Here is a 24979-nt window from a genome sequence, read left to right as displayed (position 1 = left end):
TCCTATGTGTCTAGCAACCTCCTGTGACACAGCTGTACTAGGATACCTATGTACAGTGTGGCCCGCCACCCCTGGGCCCAAAGCCAGTGTTAAGGCTTGCTCCATTGGGATCTACTCATGAAGGAAGTGTAGATCTTGCACTTACTGGGAATGTACACATCTCCCTAACAGCGGAGGCACTGAGAATGCCCATCATTGCTCAGGATAGCCTTGCGGCATGAAAGGCACCTTCTAAATCCGAGGGAGCCTGGCATTTTTGAGCAAAATAACAAAAGCTGATCTTTCAGTAGGGAAAGATTTTAAATTCTCTATATCTATATTTATCTAAAAATTGCTTTTAAATTTTTTTAAAGGAAAAAGCAAAAGAAAAAAGAGGAAACAACTGTTCCCACAACACTATGAAATAACTAACTGTATACTAACTAACTGCTAAATTGAAAAATAACGAGAACAGGCAGACAGAACACTCCATCTCAGGCAAAAGGCAGCTCAGAGAACTGTGGGCAGTTCAGCCATGCATCCCCATATAGTCTCAGTTTGGGATGTGTGGCACGCATCCCTGAGGTGAAGAGACACTGCTACCAAAAATCTCCAATCAAAGGTGCAGGTGAACCTGAAATGGAGCATCCACAGGGACACCCACCACTCAAAAAGGAATCTTGTCTCCTGAACTGAAATGTGGGGCTTTGCCCTGGAACCTCCAGCAACAAAACTGGACTGATTTTGAATTTCAGAGGTGGGAGCATTAACCCATTAGTGATGAATGAGGGCAGAAACTGTGCAACAGAAAGAGATGTGTGGCACATTTTATTCATTGTACAGCACCATGCATATCTTCAGTGCTATCTGAATAAAGATGATAATAAAAAGAAACCTTAGTGAAGGCTTCTGTGAACTTCTCAGCAAACTTGACTTATATTCTATGGTAAAACCACCTGGTAATTTGGCACTCCAGTGCAGCAGACTGGAAATTCTTCCAGAGCTCCATTTGAATTGAAAATGGGAGGCTTTTATGGAATTAAATATGAAACAATCATATAATCAGTATAGTAGCCCATGTAATACTTATTTTGCCATTAAATTCCATTTATTTTACACTATCCTCACACTTTCACTTTTTGATATGCCATGGATTTTTTGCATTGATGATGCATAATTACATCATAAATTCTGTTTCTGCTCAAATGATTAGCTGTGAAATAGTTAGTTTTGGATATTTACATTTAGCATCAATGGTGCATTGAGACAAATGCGGGCAATTCATATCTCTCAGGGCTGTTGTTCCTGGCTCTATACACACTCAAGGCTTGTCTTCACTGTATTGTTAGCTCAAGGTATAACTTGAGTTTTACTCCTAATCTGCCTCTGGTCCACACATAAAAATCTCTAGCTTGAGCTAGGTATCTTTTAGCTTGAACTAACTGGAACATCAGGGGGTAGAGGCTAAAACTCAAGTGCTGCTGAAGCTCAATCTAGTAATGAAGTGGCTATGCAGCAACTTGAGTAACAAGAACTTACCAACTGTTCATCCAATCACTCTGTACCGCTAATCAAACCACTCTGTGTAACAAGAGTTTTGTTGTTTCAAAATGTGGTCACTCTCACTTGATTAAGGCTCCAGTGGAGTAATTTGAGTGTGCTAACTCAAGCTAACGGTTGCAGTGAAGACAAGCCTTCAGGCAGACATCACTGTTTTAGTTTACAATTCAGTTCAAGATTTTAAAGTAATCTACTCGTCAGTGATGGGTAGCAATTTTTGTGGCTGCAGATTACACAGAGTCTGGACATTAGTTAACTAAGGATATATTTTAAGACAATGTGTGAATTTGATACAAAAATATAGCACTGACAGATAAACACCATGAGGCATAGCTGGAAAGTTTATGTTAAAAGCAGTTTCAAACCACTGACATAATACCTGTAACTTTATTCACTGTGGGTGAGTTTCTTCAATCCTTACTCATGTTGAATAGTACTGTTACTCCTTTTGAACCGCGAGGTTAGCCAAAATTCATTCTTGTGGGTTATTTACATTAGAGGAAGAAATTGGTGATGCAGTCAGGTATTTCTTTGATGGAATCTTGTTTATTTACAAAGAACGTACACAACGTCCTGTTTACTTGAACACTTCAAGATTCAAACAGCAGGAGACAGCTTCTATGCTCACTGTTGCAAACCCCTTTCTAGCCAGTATGTATTTAGCCCAAAAGCTCTCTCTCTTAGCTTTTTCTCCGGATTACACTACCAGGGCTTCTCTGCTACTTCTCTACTGTGGTGTTTCTGTTCCTCATCTCACACATACAGTACAAAACAGCAATCAAACCAAACCCACCCGTATTCAGGTTTAGGCCATCATGAAACCCCTCCACCTATAGTTCAGATTCCTGAGTGGCCTTACATGTGGTCTGTCTGTGTTTTAGGTGGTGGGTCCTATTATTTCAGCTCTCTCTAAACAAAGGGACATTTAATTGTTCCTTTATTTATCCTAAGTGGAAAGTGGCTGTTATGCTCAGCTCCACTGAGGTTTTACCCAACCCCCAGAATAACAATACCTTAAAGAAGGAATAATCCTACTGAAGTCAATGAATCTATTTGTGGAGCAAGATATTACTCACTGTAAGGCTATCACAGCCTGGCTCCTAAGTAGTCCCAGTTGTTTAACTGGGGATATTTAAGAAAATTCTGCTTAAGTGAGTAAGAGTTGCATGTCTATTTTTCCTTTCTTTGGTGCATTCTGAAGTAAAGACAAATTGTTTAATTACAGCATTTATATTCTACTATAAGCTTAATTCTGCTTCAATTATAAGGCCTTTAGCCTTTATGAGGCAGAAGAAATAGCAATGAACTAGACTTCAGAGAAAGGAGTTTTCTTTATTAAATGTTTGCCATTTGTTCCACGTTTATACAGTCATAGCACTTACTGTGTGAGTATGAAGATTCTGTTACTTCTTTGTTTTTTGCAGTCACAGCAGTGTCAGTTAGATCCATTGCGTTCAACTAAAACAAATGGCAATATTAACAGTGTCAGTTACTAGATAATATAAAAGTTAGATTATCTTGCATAGAGCTGAAGATTTGTCATGGATTTTTTTAAAATAAAAAATCACGGAGCATTCACAGTAAATTTAGTAAAAGTCATGGGATTGGGGAAAATGATTTTCATGGTATGAAAATTCAATGCTACCTCTTTAATTATAATATACAGAAATCCTTCCTCTGCCTCTTTTATGCCCCGCTGAGGTGGCACCAACCACCTGCAGCAGCACCCTCTGCCCCAGCACAGTAACACTAATCCAGGCTTGGTGAGGAGGGAGGTTCCGGGAGGCTGCTGGAGAGTGAGTCTGTCCTGCACTCCTGTCCTGCAGGGCTGGGCTCATTCCCCTCTTTGGGAGTCACAGCACTGCTCAGGTTTGGCCTAACCACCCCTCCATAATCACAGAGAAAGGGCTGAGCTAAATTTGAGTGAGTGGTGCTGCGACCCCAGAACCAGGCCCAGCTCTATGGGACAAGAGCTACCACTGCAGGGTGAGTTTTCTATCCAACCTCCCCGTTCCCCTCTCCAGGGCCTCCCCTCTACACTGGCTGGCAACCCACCTAGAACCTTTCCCCGCAAGCTTGTCTGACTGAATTATGGTGACTGTCTGCCTCAAATGTGTGTAAATTTCAGGGTATCCAAACATTATTAACAAAACAAATATGAAGGTCAAACATTCTGGATGTTTTGTTTTCTTTGAATAGTCGCACAAGTAGTCGCACAAATCACTCCCTGCTTGACACTGCCTGTGAGACAGTAGGAGAGGTTACTCACCTTGTGCAGTAACTGGAGTTCTGCGAGATGTGTGTCGCTATGGGTGCTCCACTTCAGGTGTGCTTGCATCTTTGCATCTTTGATCAGAGATTTTTTATATCCATTCCCAATCGGCCCACGCTTGCACCCCACACATCCTCGTGCTCTGCACTGAAGCTATTTTGGGTTGCATGGCTAAACAGTTCTCGGCTCCTTCTCCACCACAAAGACCCGCTAGGGAGACTCCAAAACAAAGGGGAAGGAGAGCAGGTAGTGGAACACCCACAGGGACACACATCTCAAAGAAATCCAGTTATTGCACAAGGTGAGGAAACTCTCCTTATTCAAGTAGTGTTCTTGTGTGTGCTCCACTTCAGGTGACTCCTGAGCAGTACCCCTGTTATGTAGGTGGAAGAGCAGAGTCCAATACAGGAGAGAGAACTGCATTGCCTAGAGCATCTTCTTTTGCCTCAGGTAACAAAGGATGATGACTAGAAAAAGTATGAAAAGATGACGAAGTTGCTGCTCTACAGATGCCTGCAATTGGTACATCCTTAAGTAAGCCTATAGATGTAGATAGTGTTCTTGTGGACCGTTATCACTCTCAAAGAGGGCTGAACATGAGTTCTGTCATAATCTTAATACAGCCAGAAATGCATTTTGATAACCGCTGTTTAAAAAATGACTGAACCCATGTTTCTGTCGCAATGGATACATATAGTCTAGGAGATCTTCTAAATGGTTTGGTCCTATCTAGGTAGAAGGCTAATGCTCTCCTGATCTCTATGGCAGGGGTAGTCAGCAGGTAGACCGTGGGCCAAATGCAGACCGCCAGATGCTTTTGAACAGACCCTGAAATCATTTTTCCTTACTTATTGTCAATATTGTTATTTTATTACTTTCTCTGGTGTCTGAATCAGGACTATATCTTGACCAAGAAATTTTCACCTTGACAAAAATAATTGACTAACCCCGAATCTGGTATGGAATATGGCTTCTTCAATAGTCAAGTGTGGTTCTGAGGGGGGGAGGGGGAAACAGGCAGGTGAAAGGTTTGATTAATATGAAATTCTAAGGACACCTTGGGTAAAAATCTTGGATGTGCCCGTAGTGACACTTTCTGGTAAATACCATAAATGGGGGGTCTGCCATTACGACTCCCAATCCTCCCTTCCTTAGTGCAGAAGTGATTGTTACCATGAAGGTTGTCTAATCTAATAAAGAACATGTAGCTAGTGGCTCAAAATGGTGTTTCATAAGGCAATTAAGTAGTAGCTTCAAGTTCCAGCTTGGAGTAAGATCTCTGATTTGTGGGGAGATATTCAATAAACCTCTTAGGAATCTTGCTCAAGCTGGATAAGCAAAGAGTGAAAAAACCCCTACAGGTGTGTGAAAAGCGATTACTGTTGCTAAAGGAACCCTATTGGAATTCAGAGAAAGACCCAATATTTTCAGTTCCAATAGGTAATCCAGTACCCTGGGAAGAGGAGAGTGAGTTGGCAAAATCTGATGACAGTTACACCAAAGATAATATCTTTCCATTTCTGAAGCTATTCATTTATTATTGATTCTTTTCTCTATTCAATAAAACATGTTGTACCTCTGATGAATGGGATATCTCTATTCCTGAGAACTAATGAATCATGTTTTAGAGCCTCAGAATCTGCAGGTTGAAGTGTTCAGTCGTCATCCTGGGTCAGTAAGTGAGAACTGATCGGAAACCTCCATGAAGGGCGAGAGGCGAGTGGGATCAAATAGGGATACCAGACTTGTCTTGGCCACATTGGTCCAATCAATATAGACAGAATCTGGCTTGATCTTATTGATAACATTTAACAGTAATAATGTTGGTGGATAAGCATAAAGAAGTCTTATAGTCCATGAGATGAGGAACATGGCGAACAGCGGAGAGTAACAGAGTCTGCCTGGGATCTGTCCAAGATGAGGCACACTAAGTGCTGCATTGGGGGGCTGTGTTGGTGAGTATCTGAGTGTCTGTTGTGGGGACAGTTTGTCAGTTTGACCGTGTGCTTGCTTGATTGTTTGAAAAGTGTGAATTGGGAGTGCTTTGTTCCTGGTGGTTCTTGAGTGGGCCTGACTGTTATAAAAAGGCAGTCAGCAGCAAACCAGCTGAGCGGCAAACAGCGGAGGCTAATAGAGGGAGTTTTCCTGGGAGTTCGCCTGGATAGAGCGCACTGAGGCTTTAATCTTGCGGGCTTCTCTGAGTAGTTACTGCAACAGCTGAGGAAGCTCTTAGAAGGAAGGTAATATGGAAGGTGAGCATTCAGCTGTTGTAACCTGCACAGGTTGTGCCATGTTTGTCTTTCTTCCACAGGACAGAAGCGACTTTGTCTGTACAAAGTGCAAGCTGGTCTCCATATTGGAAGAGAAGGTTCGAGGTCTGGAGAAACAAGTATCAACCCTGCGCTGCATAAGAGAAAATGAAGATTTCCTGAACAGATGTCAGGATATGCTTCTACAGGCACAACATTCTGAAGAATCAGAGCAGGCTGCACAGCGGGGACAGAGGGACAGTGAAGAAATTTGGCGGCATGTGACCTCCAGAAGAAGAAAGAGGAGCGTCCATATACCAGCAATGGAGATACAGGTGAGCAACCATTTTCATATTCTCTCCACAAGTACTAATGTGGAGAGTGGACTAGATGATACATCTCAGGGAAGGGAGCAGAAGGACACTCCACCGATTGGAACGCATGAGATGCACTGTCCTAGGGATGGGGGTTCCATGACCACCACTCCCAAGAGAAGGAGGAGGCTGGTGGTGGTCAGGGACTCCCTTCTCAGGGGGACTCAGTCATCTAACTGCCGCCCCGACCAGGAAAACTGAGAGGTCTGCTGCTTGCCAGGAGCTAGGATTCATGATGTGATGGAGAGACTGCCGAAACTCATCAAGCCCTCGGATCACTACCCCTTTCTGCTTCTCCACGTGGGCACCAATGATACTGCCAAGAATGACCTTGAGCAGATCACTGCAGACTACGTGGCTCTGGGAAGAAGGATAATGGAGTTTGAGGCACAAGTAGCGTTCTCGTCCATCCTCCCTGTGCAAAGAAAAGGCCTGTGTAGAGACTGTCAAATTATGGAAGTCAATGAATGGCTAAGCAGGTGTTGTCGGAGAGAAGGCTTTGGATTCTTTGACCATGGGATGGTGTTCCAAGAAGGAGGAGTTCTAGGCAAAGATGGGCTCCACCTAATGAAGAGAGGGAAGAGCATCTTTGCAAGTAGGCTGGCTAACCTAGTGAGGAGGGCTTTAAACTAGGTTCACCGAGGGAAGGAGACCAAAGCCCTGAGGTAAGTGGGGAAATGGGATACTGAGAGGAAGCACAAGCAGAAGAGCGCAAGAGGGGAGGACTCCTGTCTCATACTGAGAAAGCAGGACAATCAGCGAGTTATCTTAAGTGCCTATACACAAACGCAAGAAGCCTGGAAAACAAGCAGAGAGAACTGGAGGTCCTGGCACAGTCAAGGAACTATGATGTGATTGGAATAACAGAGACTTGGTGGGATAACTCACATGAGTGGAGTACTGTCATGGAGGGATATAAACTGTTCAGGAAGGACAGGCAGGGCAGAAAAGGTGGGGGAGTTGCATTGTATGTAAGAGAGCAGTATGACTGCTCAGAGCTCCGGTATGAAACTGCAGAAAAACACGAGAGTCTCTGGATTAAGTTCAGAAGTGTGAGCAACAAGGGTGATGTTGTGGTGGGAGTCTGCTATAGACCACCAGACCAGGGGGAGGAGGTGGATGAGGCTTTCTTCTGGCAACTAACAGAAGTTGCTAGATTGCAGGCCCTGGTTCTCATGGGAGACTTTAATCACCCTGATATCTGCTGGGAGAGCAATACAGCGGTGCACAGACAATCCAGGAAGTTTTTGGAAAGTGTAGGGGACAATTTCCTGGTGTAAGTGCTGGAGGAACCAACTAGGGGCAGAGCTTTTCTTGACCTGCTGCTCACAAACAGGGAAGAATTAGTAGGGGAAGCAAAAGTGGATGGGAACCTGGGAGGCGGTGACCATGAGATGGTTGACTTCAGGATCGTGACACAAGGAAGAAAGGAGAGCAGCAGAATACAGACCCTGGACTTCAGAAAAGCAGACTTTGACTCCCCCAGGGAACTGATGGGCAGGATCCCCTGAGAGAACAACATGAGGGGCAAAGGAATCCAGAAGAGCTGGCTGTATTTTAAAAAATCCTTATGGAGGTTTCAGGAACAAACCATCCCGATGTGTAGAAAGAATAGTAAATATGGCAGGCGACCAGCTTGGCTAAATAGTGAAATCCTTGCTGATCTTAAACACAAAAAAGAAGCTTACAAGAAGTGGAAGATTGGACAAATGACCAGTAAGGAGCATAAAAATATTGCTTAGGCATGCAGGAGTGAAATCAGGAAGGCCAAATCACAATTGGAGTTGCAGCTAGCAAGAGATGTTAAGAGTAACAAGAATGGTTTCTTCAGGTATGTTAGCAACAAGAAGGTGGTCAGGGAAAGTGTGGGCCCCTTAATGAATGAGGGAGGCAACCTAGTGACAGAGGATGTGGAAAAGCTAATGCACTCAATGCTTTTTTTGCCTCTGTCTTCATGAACAAGGTCAGTTCCCAGACTGCTGCACTGTGCAGCACAGTATGGGGAGGAGGTGACCAGCCCTCTATGGAGAAATAAGTGGTTTGGGACTATTTAGAAAAGCTGGATGAGCACAAATCCATGGGGCCGGATGCGCTGCATCCCAGGGTGCTAAAGGAGTTGGTGGATGTGATTGCAGAGCCATTGGTATTTATCTCTGAAAATTCATGGCGATTGGGAGGGTCCCGGATGACTGGAAAAAGGCTAATGTAGTGCCCATCTTTAAAAAAGGGAAGAAGGAGGATCCGGGGAACTACAGGCCAGTCAGCCTCACTTCAGTCCATGGAAAAATCATGGAGCAGGTCCTCAAGGAATCAATTCTGAAGCACTTAGAGGAGAGGAAAGTGATCGAAAACAGTCAGCATGGATTCACCAAGGGCAAGTCATGCCTGACTAACCTAATTGCCTTCTATGAGGTGATAACTAGTTCTGTGGATGTGTTATTCCTTGACTTTAGTAAAGCTTTTGATACGGTCTCCCACAGTATTCTTGCCAGCAAGTTAAAGAAGTATGGGCTGGATGAATGGACTATAAGGTGGATAGAAAGATGGCTAGATCATCGGGCTCAACGGGTAGTGATCAATGGCTCCATGTCTAGTTGGCAGGCGGTATCAAGCGGAGTGCCCCAAGGGTCGGTCCGGGGGCCGGTTTTGTTCAATATCTTCATTAATAACACTGGTCTACAATTTTTGAGAAGTCATCCGCTTCAGAGATACAATGTGCTATTTATTATGTATTTTGATGTGCTGAATTCAAATATGACAATTAAAACAACTGATTGGCTACTGTTTCTAAGATATTTAAGTTTTTACATTTTATGTCTATATTTTGTAGATAGTAGAATTTTAATCATAAATTGTAAACCTAGGTCTTTCCATGTGTTTATGGTTGCTTTGCATGATAATATTTCACCTGTCCTGCTTATGTAACACTTTAAAAATCAACAAAAGGGTTATATAAATAAAATATATTATGAAACAAAAGGCAAAAAACTATTCTGTACATAGTTTAGTCCTATTCAGTGTCTACTCAGCGCTTCTTGGCTTGTCTCTTGTTTTCATTAAATGGAGCATCTCTTGTCACTGTCCAGCAATAGTCTGCAAGCATTGATGGGCTCCATTTGCCCTGATAGCGTTTCTCCATTGTTGCAATGTCCTGGTGAAATCGCTCGCCATGCTCGTCGCTCACTGTTCCGCAGTTCAGTGGAAAAACATCTAGATGAGAGTGCAAAAAATATATCTTTAGTGACATGTTGCAACCAAGGCTTTTGTATGCCTTGAGGAGGTTTTCCACCAACAACCTGTAGTTGTCTGCCTTGTTGTTTCCAAGAAAATTTATTGCCACTAACTGGAAGGCTTTCCATACCGTCTTTTCCTTGCCACGCAGTGCATGGTCAAATGCATCATCTCGAAGAAGTTCACGAATCTGAGGACCAACAAAGACACCTTCCTTTATCTTAGCTTCACTTAACCTTGGAAATTTTCCACGGAGGTACTTGAAAGCTGCTTGTGTTTTGTCAATGGCCTTGACAAAGTTCTTCATCAGACCCAGCTTGATGTGTAAGGGTGGTAACAAAATCTTCCTTGATTCAACAAGTGGTGGATGCTGAACACTTTTCCTCCCAGGCTCCAATGACTGTTGGAGTGGCTAATCTTTCTTGATTTAGTGGGAATCTCTTGCACGACTATCCCATTCACAGAGAAAACAGCAGTACTTTGTGTATCCAGTCTGCAGACCAAGCAAGAGAGCAACAACCTTCAAATCGCCACAAAGCTACCACTGATGTTGGTCATAGTTTATGCACCTCAAAAGTTGTTTCATGTTGTCATAGGTTTCCTTCATATGGACTGCATGACCATCAAATTCTGAGTGCAATGCAGAAGTTATCTGCACTGTTCACACAAGTATGAGGCATCTCTGCTCACTTTGGCTAAACAGAAATGTGTCCCTTTGCAAAATCAAACACTGACAAATAAGAGAGCATGACCATATATGATTTCTAGAGCTGATATAGGGCAATTTGTTCAGCAGAGTGATGTAAGCTTAGTTATGATTGCATCATCCATGACTTCTAGGAATAACATGATGCAATTCATATCATGTATGATGCAATACCAGCTTCAGATTGCATCATTCATTGTTTTGCCTAAAAAGCAAGTACTGTCCAAACCCAGTCATAGATTTATTCATAGATCCAGTCAAAGATGTATTTTAGTCATTTCTGGTTTAAACTGAGATCCCTTCCCTTTATAACTCACTTATCCTCCGCCATTCCCAAGTCAAGGGTCGTATATACTGACCCAATAGCATATCTTGAAAACTAGAGCCAATCAATAATTTTAAGCATCATTTTCGTTCTCAGTGACCCAGAATTAGTAAAGTTTGACTACATTTATTTCAGAAGCATTTTGGCTGTAGAGCAGTGTAATCTGGAGGATGGCATGGACTGCACTCTCAGCAAGTTTGCAGATGACACTAAACTGGGAGGAGTGGTAGATATGCTGGAGGGTAGGGATAGGATACAGAGGGACCTAGACAAGTTAGAGGATTGGGCCAAAAGAAACTTGATGAGGTTCAACAAGGACAAATGCAGAGTCCTGCACTTAGGATGGAAGAATCCCATGCACTGCTACAGACTAGGGACTGAATGGCTAGGCAGCAGTTCTGCAGAAAAGAACCTAGGGGTTACAGTGGACGAGAAGCTGGATATGAGTCAACAGTGTGCCCTTGTTGCCAAGAAGGCTAACAGCATTTTCGGTTGTATAAGTAGGGGCATTGCCAGCAGATCGAGGGACGTGATAATTCTTCTCTATTCGACATTGTGAGGCCTCATCTGGAGTACTGTGTCCAGTTTTGGGCCCCACACTACAAGAAGGATGTGGAAAAATTGGAAAGAGTCCAGCGGAGGGCAACAAAAATGATTGGGGGCTGGAGCACATGACTTATGAGGAGAGGCTGAGGGAACTGGGATTGTTTAGTCTGCAGAAGAGAAGAATGTGGGGGGATTTGACAGCTGCTTTCAACTACCTGAAAGGGAGTTCCAAAGAGGATGGATCTAGACTGTTCTCAGTGGTAGCAGATGACAGAACAAGGAGTAATGGTCTCAAGTTGCAGTGGGGGAGGTTTAGGTTGGATATTAGGAAAAGCTTTTTCACTAGGAGGGTGGTGAAACACTGGAATGGGTTACCTAGGGAGGTAGTGGAATCTCCTTCCTTAGAGGTTTTTAAGGTCAGGCTTGACAAAGCCCTGGCTGGTATGATTTAGTTGGGAATTGGTCCTGCTTTGAGCAGGGGGTTGGACTAGATGACCTCCTGAGGTCCCTTCCAACCCTGATAGTCTATGATTCTATGACTCTGTAGCGGGGTGGTCCCCCGCTCCAGCCTGGAAGGGCTTAAAACAGCCCTGGGAGAGGGCTGTGGCAGGGGAAAAGCTGGGCTGATTGGGGAAATGGCTGCAGCAGGGCCATGCCCCAATCAGGCCTCAGCTGGCCTGTATAAAAAGGCTGTGAGCTAGAGGTCCAGAGACACACTCTCTCTGCATTCAGAGAGAGAAGGGCCTGGCTGCAGGGAGCTTAACCAGACATCTAGATTGGGAGCAGGGCTGGGGAAGGGCCACAGGAGTTGGGAGCTCCGGCCTAGGAAAGCCCCAGGCTGCAGGTCTGGTAAGGCCTATTAGGTACTGGGTTGCAGGGGGCAGCCCTTGGGTAGGCAGAGGCAGCAGGTTCAAACCCCCTTGCCTGTGATGAGTGGCTTATACTGCAGTCTGCCCCAGTGAACAGGGGCTAGATGGAGACTGGGCAGTAGCCAAGACTGAGGCAAAGTGGGGATAGTGGGTGGGGGTTCCCCTGGGAGGGGGAGACCCAAAGCTGTGAGGGGTTATTGCCAGGGGACAACACCCCAGACAACAGGGCACTGGGTCCGGGAGGGGCACTGGGGCCAAGCGGTAGCGGGACACCGGCCTGCACAGGGCGTGCCAACAGCTGGAGAGCTAATTCCCAACAGAAACCAGCAGGAGGCACCGCAGGGGTGAGTCCCACTGTGTTACAGACTCCTATGAATTAGGGAGAGCCCCCTTCTGTGTTGGCTGCCGCAGCAAACAGATAGACCTCCAGGAATCCTCAGGCTTAAGAATATCTTGCGGAGGACACCGGAGTTCAGTTCCCATTTGTAATTTAGAAAGAAATGTCTGCTGAGGTTGTCTGCCATGAACAGTCTGAATAGTGTGAAGGTGTCAGGACTGAGATCCCCACTTTGAACTTTAGGGTACAAATGTAGGGGCCTGCGTGAAAAACTTCTAAGCTTAACTACCAGCTTAGCTCTGGTTCGGCTGCCACCATCAATGGATTCCCTCCCTGGGAAGCCTTGAAAAACCCTCACCAAATCCCTGGTGAAAACAAATCCAAAACCCCTTGGATCTTAAAACAAGGAGAAATTAACCATTCCCCTCCTTCCTCCCACCAACTCCTGGTGAATCAGTTCCAACCCCCCCCTGGGATCTACAACAGGGAGAAATTAACCATCCCCCCTCCTTCCTCCCACCAACTCCTGGTGAATCAAGATCCAAAACCCCTTTGGATCTAAAACAAGGAAAAATCAATCAGGTTCTTAAAAAGAAGGTTTTTAATTAAAGAAAAAGGTAAAAATCATCTCTGTAAAATCAGTATGGAAATCAACCTTACAGGGTAATCAAACTTAAAGAGCTCAGAGGACTCCCCTCTAGTCTCAGGTTCAAAGTACAGCAAACAAAGATAAACACTCTAGTAAAAGGTACATTTACAAGTTGAGAAAAACAAAGGAAAACTAACACGCCTTGCCTGGCTATTTACTTACAAGTTTGAAATAGGAGAGGCTTGTTTAGAAAGATGTGGAGAACCTGGATTGATGTCTGGTCCCTCTCATTCCCGGAGAACGAACACACTCCCAAACAAAGAACACAAACAAAAGCCTTCCCCCCCCCAAGATTTGAAAGTATCTTGTCCCCTTATTGGTCCTTTAGGTCAGATGCCAGCCAGGTTACCTGAGCTTCTTAACCCTTTACAGGGAAAAGGATTTTGGAGTCTCTGGCCAGGAGGGATTTATAGTACTGTACACAGGACAGCTATTACCCTTCCCTTTATAGTTATGACAGAAGGTAAGAATCTGAGATGACTATTTGGTTGGCTATGCACCAATTCCTGTTTTTTATCGCTTCAGCACAGACAGATGGGGAATGTGCGCCTCCCTGACGGTTTATACAATACAGCCACATTGTCTGTCACTATCTTTAATGACTTTGACTTGATTAGAGGCAGAAAGCATTGGCAAGCATTTTTGACAGCTCTCAATTGCAGAAGATTGATGTGGAGAAGCTGCATTTTCCCTGTACCTTGTGATGTCCCAGATGTACCCTTCCAACCCAAAAGTGAAGCATATGATGTTATCACTATAGTAGGGGGAATGTGCAAGAACACAACATCTGCACAGGTTTTGGTTGGGTCCTTTCACCAGTTGAGTGATTATAGTTCCCATTGGGGAACAGCCAGTAACCTGCCTAGACTGTGTTTGCTTTGCTTGTAAACAGTTTGAAGCCATCTCTGCACACCTCAGAGATGTAATGTGGCATGCTGCCCTACACAGATGCAAGATGATGTGTCCCAGCGGTTGAAGACAATCTCTTATTGTTACTTGAGGACTGCTCTGAGACTTTGATATGAGATTCACTAGTATGAGAAATCTGCTGGACGGCAGGTATGTTCTGTTTGTCACTGCATCCTGGGAAGTGCCTATGAAATCCTGATGCTGTAGTGAAGTCAAAACAGACTTTTAATGTTCATTTGAAGGCCTAGACCAGGGGTCGGCAACCTTTTAGAAGTGGTGTGCCGAGTCTTCATTTGTTCACTCTAATTTAATTTAAGGTTTCGGGTGCCGGTAATACATTTTAACATTTTTAGAAGGTCTCTTTCTATAAGTCTATATTATATAACTAAACTATTGTATGTAAAGTAAACACAGTTTTCAAAATGTTTAAGAAGCGTCATTTAAAATTAAATTAAAATGCTGATATTACGCCACCAGCCTGCTCAGCTCGCTGCCAGCCTGGGGTTCTGTTCACCTAGGCCAGCAGAGGGCTGATTAGGGCCTGCGGCCGGGACATCAGACCTGGGGGAAGGGGTGTTTCAGGGGTCAGGGCAGAGGGCTGGGGGAGGGGGTTCAGGGCAGAAGTCTGAGGTGTGTGTGGGGAGGTTCAGAGATCAGGGCAGAGGGCTGTGGGTGGTGCAGGGCAGAAGGCTGGGTGTGTGTTGGGGTGTGGGGGGTTCAGGGCAGAGGGCTGCGTGTGTGGGGGGGTGCAGGGCAGAAGGCCGGGTGTGTGTTGGGGTGGGGGGTTCAGGGCAGAGGGCTGGGAGGTGTGGGGGGTGCAGGGCAGAAGCCTGGGGTGCTCAGCTCGTGGGGTTGCTCCCAGCCCCCTGCCCTGAGCGGCTCAAGGCAGGGGGCTAGAAGGGATATGCCCTGTTCCACTCCCTTCCCCCAGGCTCCGTCCCTACCTCTTTCTGCGTCCTCTACGGAGCTGTGTGCATGCTGCCGTTCTTCCCCCTCCCCCTCGCTAGGGCCATCAGCTGATTGGCCAGGGACGGAGAGGAGGCGGGGCTGGAAAGCACCACGCTGGGGGAAGAAGCAGGGGAGGGGGAAGCTTGGCTGCCGCAGAACCAAGCTTCTGTCTCCTGCCCCCACAGGGGAGAATGATGGGCGGGGGGGCTGAGTGAGGCTGGGGGCCGGGACTGCGGCAGGGAGCTGCGTGCCACTCAGAATCGGCTCGCGTGCCGTGTTTGGCACACGTGCCGTAGGTTGCTGACCCCTGGCCTAGACGGTGAAACAGGGAACATGTGATCTTTACTGAAATCGACACTTCCTGATAGAATCTGTCAACCAATGGTCTAGGTATGGGAAAACAATTATACCCAGACAACACAAGGGAGCGGCAACTACAGACAGAATCTTTGAAAATATTGGCTCTGAAGATAGGCTGAAAGGGAGCACCCTGTATTGGTAGTGCTCCTTGTTTATTAGAAAACAAAGAAACCTCTTTTGTGAAGGATGAATAGTGGCATGAAAATATGTCTGGTTTGCAACTCCTGACCCAGAAATCTCCTATTTCTAATGAAGGAATTATTGCTGTAAGGGTCACTATTCTGAATTTTTGTTGCTTTACATATTTATTTAGAGACCTGAGGTCTAAAATTGGCCTCCATCCTTTTTGGGGATCATAAAATACTTTGAATAGAATCTCCTTCCCCAGTGTTGCGCAAAAACTGGTTCTATTGCTCCTAAACTTAGAAGAGAGGTCGGTCACCTCTTGCTCTAGCAATTGATGGTAAGACAGGATGAAGAGGGAAGGGGGCGGGGAGAAGTAGGAGGGATAGATTTGAAATGGATAGTGTAACCAGATGTTATGGCTTCCAAAACCCATTTGCCTCATGTTATATGCAGTCAGGACTCACAGCCTGCAACAGAGGTAGTCTATGGGCAGCGTCATCAGTGCAACAGGCTGCCTGATTAGCCACGCAATCTGATTGGCTGTAGAGGCCAGCAGGCTGGCTCTTAAGCTAGCAGCAGCTCACTGGCTTCTCAATGCACACTGTGCTTGCTCTTGCGTTACTCTGTTCCTGCTTTGCCCCCTGCCTTGAACCCCACCTTGTCTGATGACAAGTTTCAGAGTAACAGCCGTGTTAGTCTGTATCCACAAAAAGAAGAACAGGAGTACTTGTGGCACCTTCAAAAGTTTTTTTTTTTTTTTTTTCTCTTAATTAATTGGCCTCTCAGAGTTGGTAAGACAACTCCCACCTGTTTATACTCTCTGTATGTGTGTATATATATCTCCTCATTATATGTTCCATTCTATATGCATCCGAAGAAGTGGGCTGTAGTCCACGAAAGCTTATGCTCTAATAAATTTGTTAGTCTCTAAGGTGCCACAAGTACTCCTGTTCTTCACCTTGTCTGATATCTTGCTTGCTCCAGTTCCTGACCTCCGTTTATGACTCTTGGCTCTGGCTCCTGACTATGGACTCTGGCTCAACCCTTGGCTTTGGTACTCAGTTCCTGCCTTCCGGTTTGACCCTTGGCTTTGCTTCCCAATGACTGATTATGGCTCTGACCCCAGGCCCTAGGCCTGCTGCCTGCTCTCAGTAAGCTAACATATGCTCCCATGCATCCTGAAAAAGGGAAAGGAGGCATCGAAAAGGAGGGAGGAGGGTAAGATGTTGCAGCTGGTAAGACCTTGTCAACTGGAGGGCTGAGACTCTCGACCAAGCCATCAAAACTGTCACTTGGAGGAGATGTAGCTGAAGGTGGTTTCTTTTTTCGTCTCTTGGCCGGGGGTTCAGAGGGTCTACGATATGTTGAATATGGGGCTGGGCATGCTACTTGCACCATCTGAGAACTACTAAATCTCCTCTTATTTACAGGAATGTAAATCTCTAGAGATTGCAGCATGACTCTTGAGTCCTTTTAAGTGTGGAGAGTTGTATCCGTCAAGTCCTCAAAGTCCACAAAGACTGTAAAACGGAAGGTCTTTGACAGTACTCTGAACCACTCTTGTAAAGCCCGACAGCTGTAGTCAAGATGCTCTTCTCATGACCACTGCAGTGGAGATAGCCCATGCAGCAGTATCTGCTGCATCTAAGGAAGCCTGGAGCAATGTCTTTGCCAGGAATTGACCATCTCGTATAATGGACTTAAACTGGTCCTGATGTTGTTCTGGCAGATGCTCAACAAAAGAATTGAATTTGTTATCATTTAAATAGTCATATTTGGCCATGAGCCATTTGGATTGCTATCCTGAACTGAAGTGTGGCTGAAGTGTAGGATTTACAGTAGAACCTTAGAGTTACGAACACCTCAGGAATTGAGATTGTTCATAACTCTGAAATGTTCGTAACTCTGATCAAAACATTATGGTTGTTCTTTCAATAGTTTACAACTGAACATTGACTTAATACAGCTTTGAAACTTTACTATGAAGAAGAAAAATGCTGCTTTCCCTTTTTTATAGTAGTTTACATTTAACACAATATTGTACTATATTTTTGAGTGTCTCTGCTGCTGCCTGATTGTATACTTCCAGTTCCAAATGAGGTGTGTGGTTAACTGATTAGTTTGTAACTCTGAGGTTATACAGTATGACCAAAAAGACTGAGCCTCTTGTGGTCCTTACTGAGTGGGGTGGACTTTGAGTTATGTTGTCTGCCTCCGCTACTACCACAGAAGATCAGCTTGGTAGGAGCTCAAGGTTCCAGAGATACCTGGAAGTTAAAACAACACAAGCTAGTCACTGACTTTCATCAGGGAAATAGCATGTGAAGAAAATAGAAATTCCAATCCCATAGCTGGAACATAATAGGTTTTATTTGCCCTCTTGCAGGCAGGCACTATGGCAGGAGCGGTTTGCCAAACTGTCTTAACAGACTCCATAAGAGCTTCAGTGACTGGAATAGGACTTTTCATAGATGTTGAAGTGCATAAAATATCTAGGAGTTTATGGTGGGACTCTTGAACCTCCTCCAATGGAATCTGCAGTGTCAGTAATCCGCTCCATCAGCTTGTGAAACTTCCTTAAGTCATCCACCATAGAAGGTGGTGGAGGCATGAGAGCTACACCAGGAGATGATGAGGAAATATTATCCTTATTAGTCCTTATGTCTTGTTCCTCAAAGATCTCTTCCTCTAGCATAAGTGGTGGTAAAGGGGGTTGAGAAGAATTGGCTCTTCTCTGCTCCCTCTGGAGTTGCGAGGACCTTGAGATAAACTTTTGGTGATAGAATTCCCACAGCTCCCAGCAAGGCTCAAATGGCATAGGTGGAAGCAGCCATCTGTGTACCTGCCACGTGGGAGTCATTTGAGGTCTATCCTCCTATAATACATCCGTATAGGAGGGAGAGCGATGTGACCTAAAATCGGTAGGGGAAATTTGCACCAAAATTTGAGAGTCTGATGAGTCCTCTTCTACATACTCTAAGGGGGGGAGACAGCTGTTTGGCTTCTGGAGTAGATAAGGGCCAGTGTGATGCTCTGGGTGACAGAGGGATCAGTGACTGGGAGAGTCTTGACACTGACAAGCCTTCACTTGTTAAGAGAGGAGACTCTGGCTCAGAAGATATTTTCCAGATCCATAGGGTACCTAAACTCTTGCAGTACTGATGCCATCAAAGATTGAGTTGAGTGGGAACCTGTGGAGGACAGCTTTGGTACTGATGCACCTGGTACTAAGCACTTGGAATGGGATTTCCTCAGTATTGTAGATAGGTGAGCAGTCTTTGGTACTGTTGATTTTCTTATTATAGGTACTGATTATTGTTCAGGGATAGGCTGGTCTTTTCAACCCTGTCTCTGCCGCTCTGGGTACAGGTATCCGAACTCAGTACCAAGTCTATCTTAGATGTCTGACTACTCTTTGCCTTTGCAGTACCAGTCTCACTTGGAGCCTGCATTGAACTCCCCTTGGGACCTGAGATTTCTATAGCCTTCTCGTAAGATGGTGATCGAGATTGTTATTAAGATTCATTCCTTACCTACTTCTGCTTAGAGACAGATGTAAATGAGGACTTCGGTACTGTACATGTACTTGGTGCTGCAGTACCGCCTCTCTCTCCACTGGTCTCTGGTGACTGAGATGTTGATGTGGACAGAGCACTAGTTGTATTGGGAAGTTTGTGTACAGGAAGGTCCTCTGCTTCTGGATCCAAAGCTGGATGTAAAGATTGCTCCATCTCTAGTAATTTAAGCTTAATTTCTATTTGGGGGGGGGGGGGGGGAAGAGAAGGGGACATAGCCTTGAAGGAAGTGCTGACTCTGTCTTGGGCCAAAGGCAGTTGAGAAGGAACTGAGGGTGGTTTACCTCATATAAGTTCAGTGCAGAGCATGAAGTTGTGTGGGCACATTCGTGAGCACAATGGGCACTGCTACCAAAAATCTCTGATCAAAGGCCAAGGGCACAAGTGCACCTGAAGTGCACCAGAGAGACACTAGAACTGTAGGATCTTTTGGAGGTGATAAGGTTAAAGCAAAAAAAAAAAAAAAAAGATACTCTTTGGGCTAGATTCCAGGTTTCTTGTTGTTCAGCCATTCAAACCTACTGATTACTTCACCTTCAGACCAGGAGGAATTGGCCTTATGCAGTTACTTGTGTTAGGAGATAAAATATACTTGTACCATGTATACATTTATATACAAATATATAATAGCACTCAGCTCAGGAAAGTAACATACACAAATCTGAGAGTCCATCTATTCCCTTAGATTTGTGATTCTTGTGCCAACTGAGATAACTTGTTATATGTGTGGAAGTTGGAGATCCTGCAAACTAGAGTCATGCAGTTGAAGGATTAATGGCTTCAATCTCAACAGCGATGCAGCAATAGTTTATTTCAAATTTTTAACTTTGGAGTGAAGTGGGGAGCTTTTTAATTTCTACCTCTAGATTTACTAATTTACATTTCTTGTGTTTGGTTTTCAAAAATATTAACCAATTGCAAGAAATGACAACTGCCAAAAAATGTTAACTGTAAGCAAGCCCCCTATGCACATGTACAAACCCTTATTACTAGCTCCATATCACTGACTCATGCAAAACACAGCACATGCAGAAAACATGAACATCACATATGACCAGATATATAAATGCATTTCTGACTTCTCCATTGTATATAGTATTTGCTGCTTTAGCTCAGGACTTGCTACCCTTCAGAGGAACTTCTTTGAACACAGCAATAAGCCACAAAGTATTTTACCCGTAGGATTGGGCCATAAGTATATTTGGTAAGATCTTCAACCCCATCCCATCCTCTCTACACAAGTTAAAAGGACCAAAGATTAAAGGAGCTTTAAAAGTCCCCGTTCGGGCTGTGAGAAGATTCCTTTAGTACAAGAATTAAGGAACAAAGCTGTAAAGTTTCCTTCCAAAACCCCCTCAACAAGTTTTGGTGTAAGGGCATGTCAGGGGCAGGGCCACTGCACAGAGTACTGCCAAGGTTCTGGGCAGTGCAATAGCCCATAGGAAAGCCCCAGAAGGCTGCCATAATTTAGGCAGGCCCCCACGGAGCTGGGAGTTCTGCAGCACAAATTTCATTTATTAAACATAGCAGCTTGAAGATTTAAAAGCAAAGATTCTTTTGGAACCAACAACGCTTGCATCTAAAACAGGGTCATTGTTTTTTGTTTTTGTTTTTTTTTTTTTTTTTTTTTTGGAGGCTTCCAAATTTGTGGGACAGTCCCAAATTCTACATGTGATTAGGATCTGCAGCTCTCTGATGGCCAAATCCTGATCCCATTATAGTCAAGGCAAACCTCTTACTGATTTCAGTGGGAATAAAATTTGGCCAAAAGAGCATCAATTGACATTCTGCTGGCTATCCTCCTTGGTGGGAAAGAATAAGGAGGAAAGAAGAGGATTATTGCGGTGAAAGGAGAGGTTTAGGGGGTAGAGAGCCCAAATAATAGCCTTGCCAGACTCTCAAAACCCTACAGCTGGCCCAATTTACAAGTAAACATTAGGTCATGCAAGACTAACATATTCCTTATAATCATTAAAATAACAACTGAACTCACCGTGTAAGCATCCTGTATTCTTGTAGCTGCATCAGTGTTTGCCTCCATTTTTTTAGATTTTTTTGTTGAATGTTTTGCAAATGTTCGAACTGCTGATGCCAATAATCCATCAGACCACTCCATAGTATTAGGATCAGTCTGTCCATACAGCTCACCAACACTGACACACTTTGGGTTTATTACAAAAGTATCCACTTTTCCTTTCTTCGGTGCATTCTGAGGTAAAGATTTTTTTAAATTGCAGAATAAACTACTATTAGCTTAATTCTACTTCAATTATAAGGCCTTCAGCCTTAATGACTAGGACAGATGGCACCATCATTTATATACCACAAAGGGTCAAATCTAACAATTCTTAGTGGGGCCCTGATTCAGCAAGGTACTTATGCATGTGTATAACTTTAAGCATGTGAGCAGTCCCACTGATTTCAATGGACTAACTCAAATATGCACATAAAGACCTTCTTGAATTTGGCCCTGAGTTCTTACTCAGGGCTTGTCTATACTTGAAATGCTACAGCAGCATAGCTGCACCACTGTGGTGCTTCAGTGTAGATACTCCCCCTACAGCAATGGTAGGGGTTCTCCTGTTGGTGTAGGTAATCCACCCTCCTGAGAAGCGGTAGAATTCTTGACCCAGTAAACAGTAAACGCTGTTTACCCCGAGGGTTAGGTCAGCTTAACTACATTGCTCAGGAGTGTGGATTTTCTTTTTTACACCCCTAAGCGATGTAGCTGGGTTGACCTAACTTTTCAGTGGAGACCAGGCCTCAGTCAAATCTTCCATTAGCTTCATAAGGGACTCAGGGAGCTCGGCAACAAGGTCTGAAACGCACCACAAGTGTGTTTAATTTACATTCAAACAGCATAAAGAAGCTTTATGGAGTTTTTAAACACAGTAAGTCTGATATTAGAAAAGCCACATTACCAATCTGAGTTTTTCTATTGAAGATTAATTTAGGAACAGCTCTTTTTGATATGGTGGAAATGTGAGCATAAAATATTCTAACCTTCATGATAGTAAAGCTTCAAAATAACACAACACCGGACAACAAAGTATGACATTTATTTTCACACTCAGTATGTTGATTAGAATTTATATTTGTTTTCTTATTCAAAAGTAGAGCTAGGTAGCGCAATGGGTTAATGAACTAGCCATAGACTCTGGAGGCCTGGCTTCATAACTTGTTACATGTCATAAGTGAAAATAAATATGTGGTCTATACCTTGTTCCTACTTGACATCTGCCTTCTTTGTAAAACTACCACACAATTCTAGTAGCCTAGGACTGAAACAGCTAGACCTGTTGCAGACTTAGATTAAAGTGTGTGGGAAAGCTTGCACAACCACTGCTGATATATTAGTCTGTCAGGTCTGTGAGAACCAAACATCCATGGAAATTTTAAAAGAAAAAATTTGTTCTTTAATGGAAGAATATAAAAAAATCCCTGGTTACTCATCTTTTGTAACTGGTTGTTCTTTGAGATGTGTTGCTCATGTCCATTCCATTGTAGGTGTATGTGTTCACCACATGCACCGGTGCCGGAAGTTTTTTCCTCAGTAGCATCCATAGGGGATTGCTCTCTGGTGCTCTCACAACTGGCCTCCCCTTTAGTTCCTTCTTGCTGCAACTCCAACAGAGGGGAAGGAGAGTGGATCATGGAATGGACATGAGCAACATATCTTGAAGAATAACAGTTACGAAAGGTAACCGTTTTTTCTTCTTCGAGTGCTTGCTCATTCCATTGTAGGTGACTCCCAAGCAGTACCTCCGGAGCGGATAGAGTTCATGGAGTGTCAATTGCAAGACAGCTCTGCCAAAGCCAGAGTTGTCTCTGGCCTGCTGGGTGATGGCATAATGCATCGTGAAGGTGTATACCGATGACCACATCACAGCTCTGCAGATGTCCTGGATGGGGACATGTGCCAAGAAACCGGCTGATGATGCCTGAACTCTTATGGAATGAGCTGTCACTATCGGTGGGGGCACAGCCTGTTCTATCTCCTAACAAGTACGGATGCATGTGGTGATTCAGGACAAAATCCTTTGAGAAGACACTGGAAGGCTCTTCATCCTATCAGCCACCGCAATGAAGAGTTGAGTAGATGTACGGAAGGGCTTGGTGCGCTCCAGGTAGAAGGCTAGCGCATGCCTGATGTCTAGGGTGTGTAGATGCCTCTCCTCATTGAAAACGTGAGGCTTTGGACAGAATATCAGGAGGAAGATATCCTGGTTGACATGCAACTGCAATATCACCTTTGGCAGGAAGGCTGGACGGGGACACAGTTTTATCTTGTCCTTGTAGAACACCGTGTGTGGGAGCTCCAGCGTAAGAGCTTTAATCTCAGAGACTCGCCTCGCCAACGTAATAGCTACAAGGAATGAGACCTTCCATTACAGGTGTGAAAGAGTGCAAGAAGCCAGAGGCTCGAAGGGAGGGCCAATGAGCCTGGAGAGGACCAGGTTGAGATCCCACTGGGGAACTGGATCCCAGACCAGTGTGAAAAGTGTTTCAAGGCCTTTCAGGAATCTGATTGTCATCTTGTGTGAGAATACTGATCGACCCTGGATGCAAGAGTGGAAGACCAATATGGCCGCCAAATGCACCTTGATCGATGAAAAGGCAAGGCCCTGGTGCTTTAAGTGAAGCAGGTAATCCAGGATGGATTGTAGTGACGAGTGGACTGGAAAGATATTCTGCTCCGACACCCAGCAAGAGAAGCGCTTCCACTTTGCCAGGTAAGTCACTCTGGTGGAGGCCTTTCTGCTTTCTGAATGAACCTGCTGGACCTGACTAGAGCAGGCTTGTTCTTCAAGATTCAGCCATGCAGCATCCACGCTGTGAGGTGGAGAGAGGCGAGATTCAGGTGCAGTAACTGTCCATAATCCCGAGAGAGCAGGTCCCAGCAGTTGGCAAGTCCATGGGGCTGCTACCGCTAAGTCCATGAGCGTGCTGAACCAATGCTGGCGAGGCCAACCCGGGGCGATCATAATGACTCACGCCTTGTCCCTCTTGGTCTTCAAGAGGACTTTGCTGATCAGTGAGATTGGCAGTAAGGTGTACATCAGGTCACCTGTCCATGATAGGAGAAAGGCATCGGATGGCGAGCCACTATCGAGACCCTGCAGAGAGGAAAACTGGTGACATTTTCTGTTCTGTCTGGTGGTGGACAGGTCCACTTGGGGAGCTCCCCACTTCTGAAAGAGCATCTTGATGACCTCCGAGTGGAGGGACCACGCATGGTGAGAGAAGAAGGACCCGCTGAGGTGATCCACCAGAGTGTTCGGGATGCCAGGGAAGTTGGAGACTTCCAGGTGGATAGCATTTTGGATACAGAAGTCCCACAGGTGAAGGGCTTCCTGACAAAGGGCCGATGATCGAGCTCCCCCGTCTGTTGACTTAGAACATGGAGGCCGTGTTGTCTGTCAATAACTGCACTACTCAACCAGACAGATGGAAAGGAACACTAAGCAAGCCAGGTGGATGGCCCTGAACTCTCTGATGTTTATGTGAAGTGACAGCTCCTCTCTACACCATAGACCTGATGTCTGTTCTGAGTGTACCGAGGTGGGCTCCCCTACCAAGGTCAGAAGCATTTGACACCAGGGACACTGTGGGTTGTGGAGTCGCAAACGAAACACCTTCCAACACCAGATCAAGGTTGGACCACCACTGCAGGGCAGTGAGTACCCGTGGCGGGATAGTGAGGAGCTTATCCAAGTGATGCCAGCTACATCTGGAGGGGTCTGAGGCGTAGTCTTGTGTCCTGGACAACATAAATGCATGCCACCATGTGTCCTAGCAGTCTGAGACAGGTCCAGGCTGTAGTGAGTGGGTGGGCAGTGATTTGGGCAATCAGATCTGATACTGCCTCAAACCTGGCTTCTGGCAGGAAAGCTCTGGCTTGGGAAGAGTCGAAAACTGCTCTAATAAACTCTATCTTCTGCACCAGGACCAATGTTGATTTTT

The 24979-nt window shown here is 44.9% G+C and overlaps 1 protein-coding gene across 1 annotated transcript in view; it reads right to left on the bottom strand.

Moving 5' to 3' along the window:
- The window catches only part of DNAH14 (dynein axonemal heavy chain 14), a 468480-nt gene that overhangs the window by 219704 nt on the left and 223797 nt on the right, over positions 1–24979 (bottom strand). Inside the window, 1 exon segment of the mRNA XM_054022851.1 lies at positions 21009–21224. Coding sequence (XP_053878826.1) covers positions 21009–21224 — 216 coding nt within the window.

The sequence above is a fragment of the Malaclemys terrapin genome, chromosome 3, assembly GCF_027887155.1.
Source record: "Malaclemys terrapin pileata isolate rMalTer1 chromosome 3, rMalTer1.hap1, whole genome shotgun sequence".
In the NCBI taxonomy this organism is placed as follows: Eukaryota; Metazoa; Chordata; order Testudines; family Emydidae; genus Malaclemys; species Malaclemys terrapin.
This window is presented reverse-complemented; position numbering and strand designations above follow the sequence as displayed.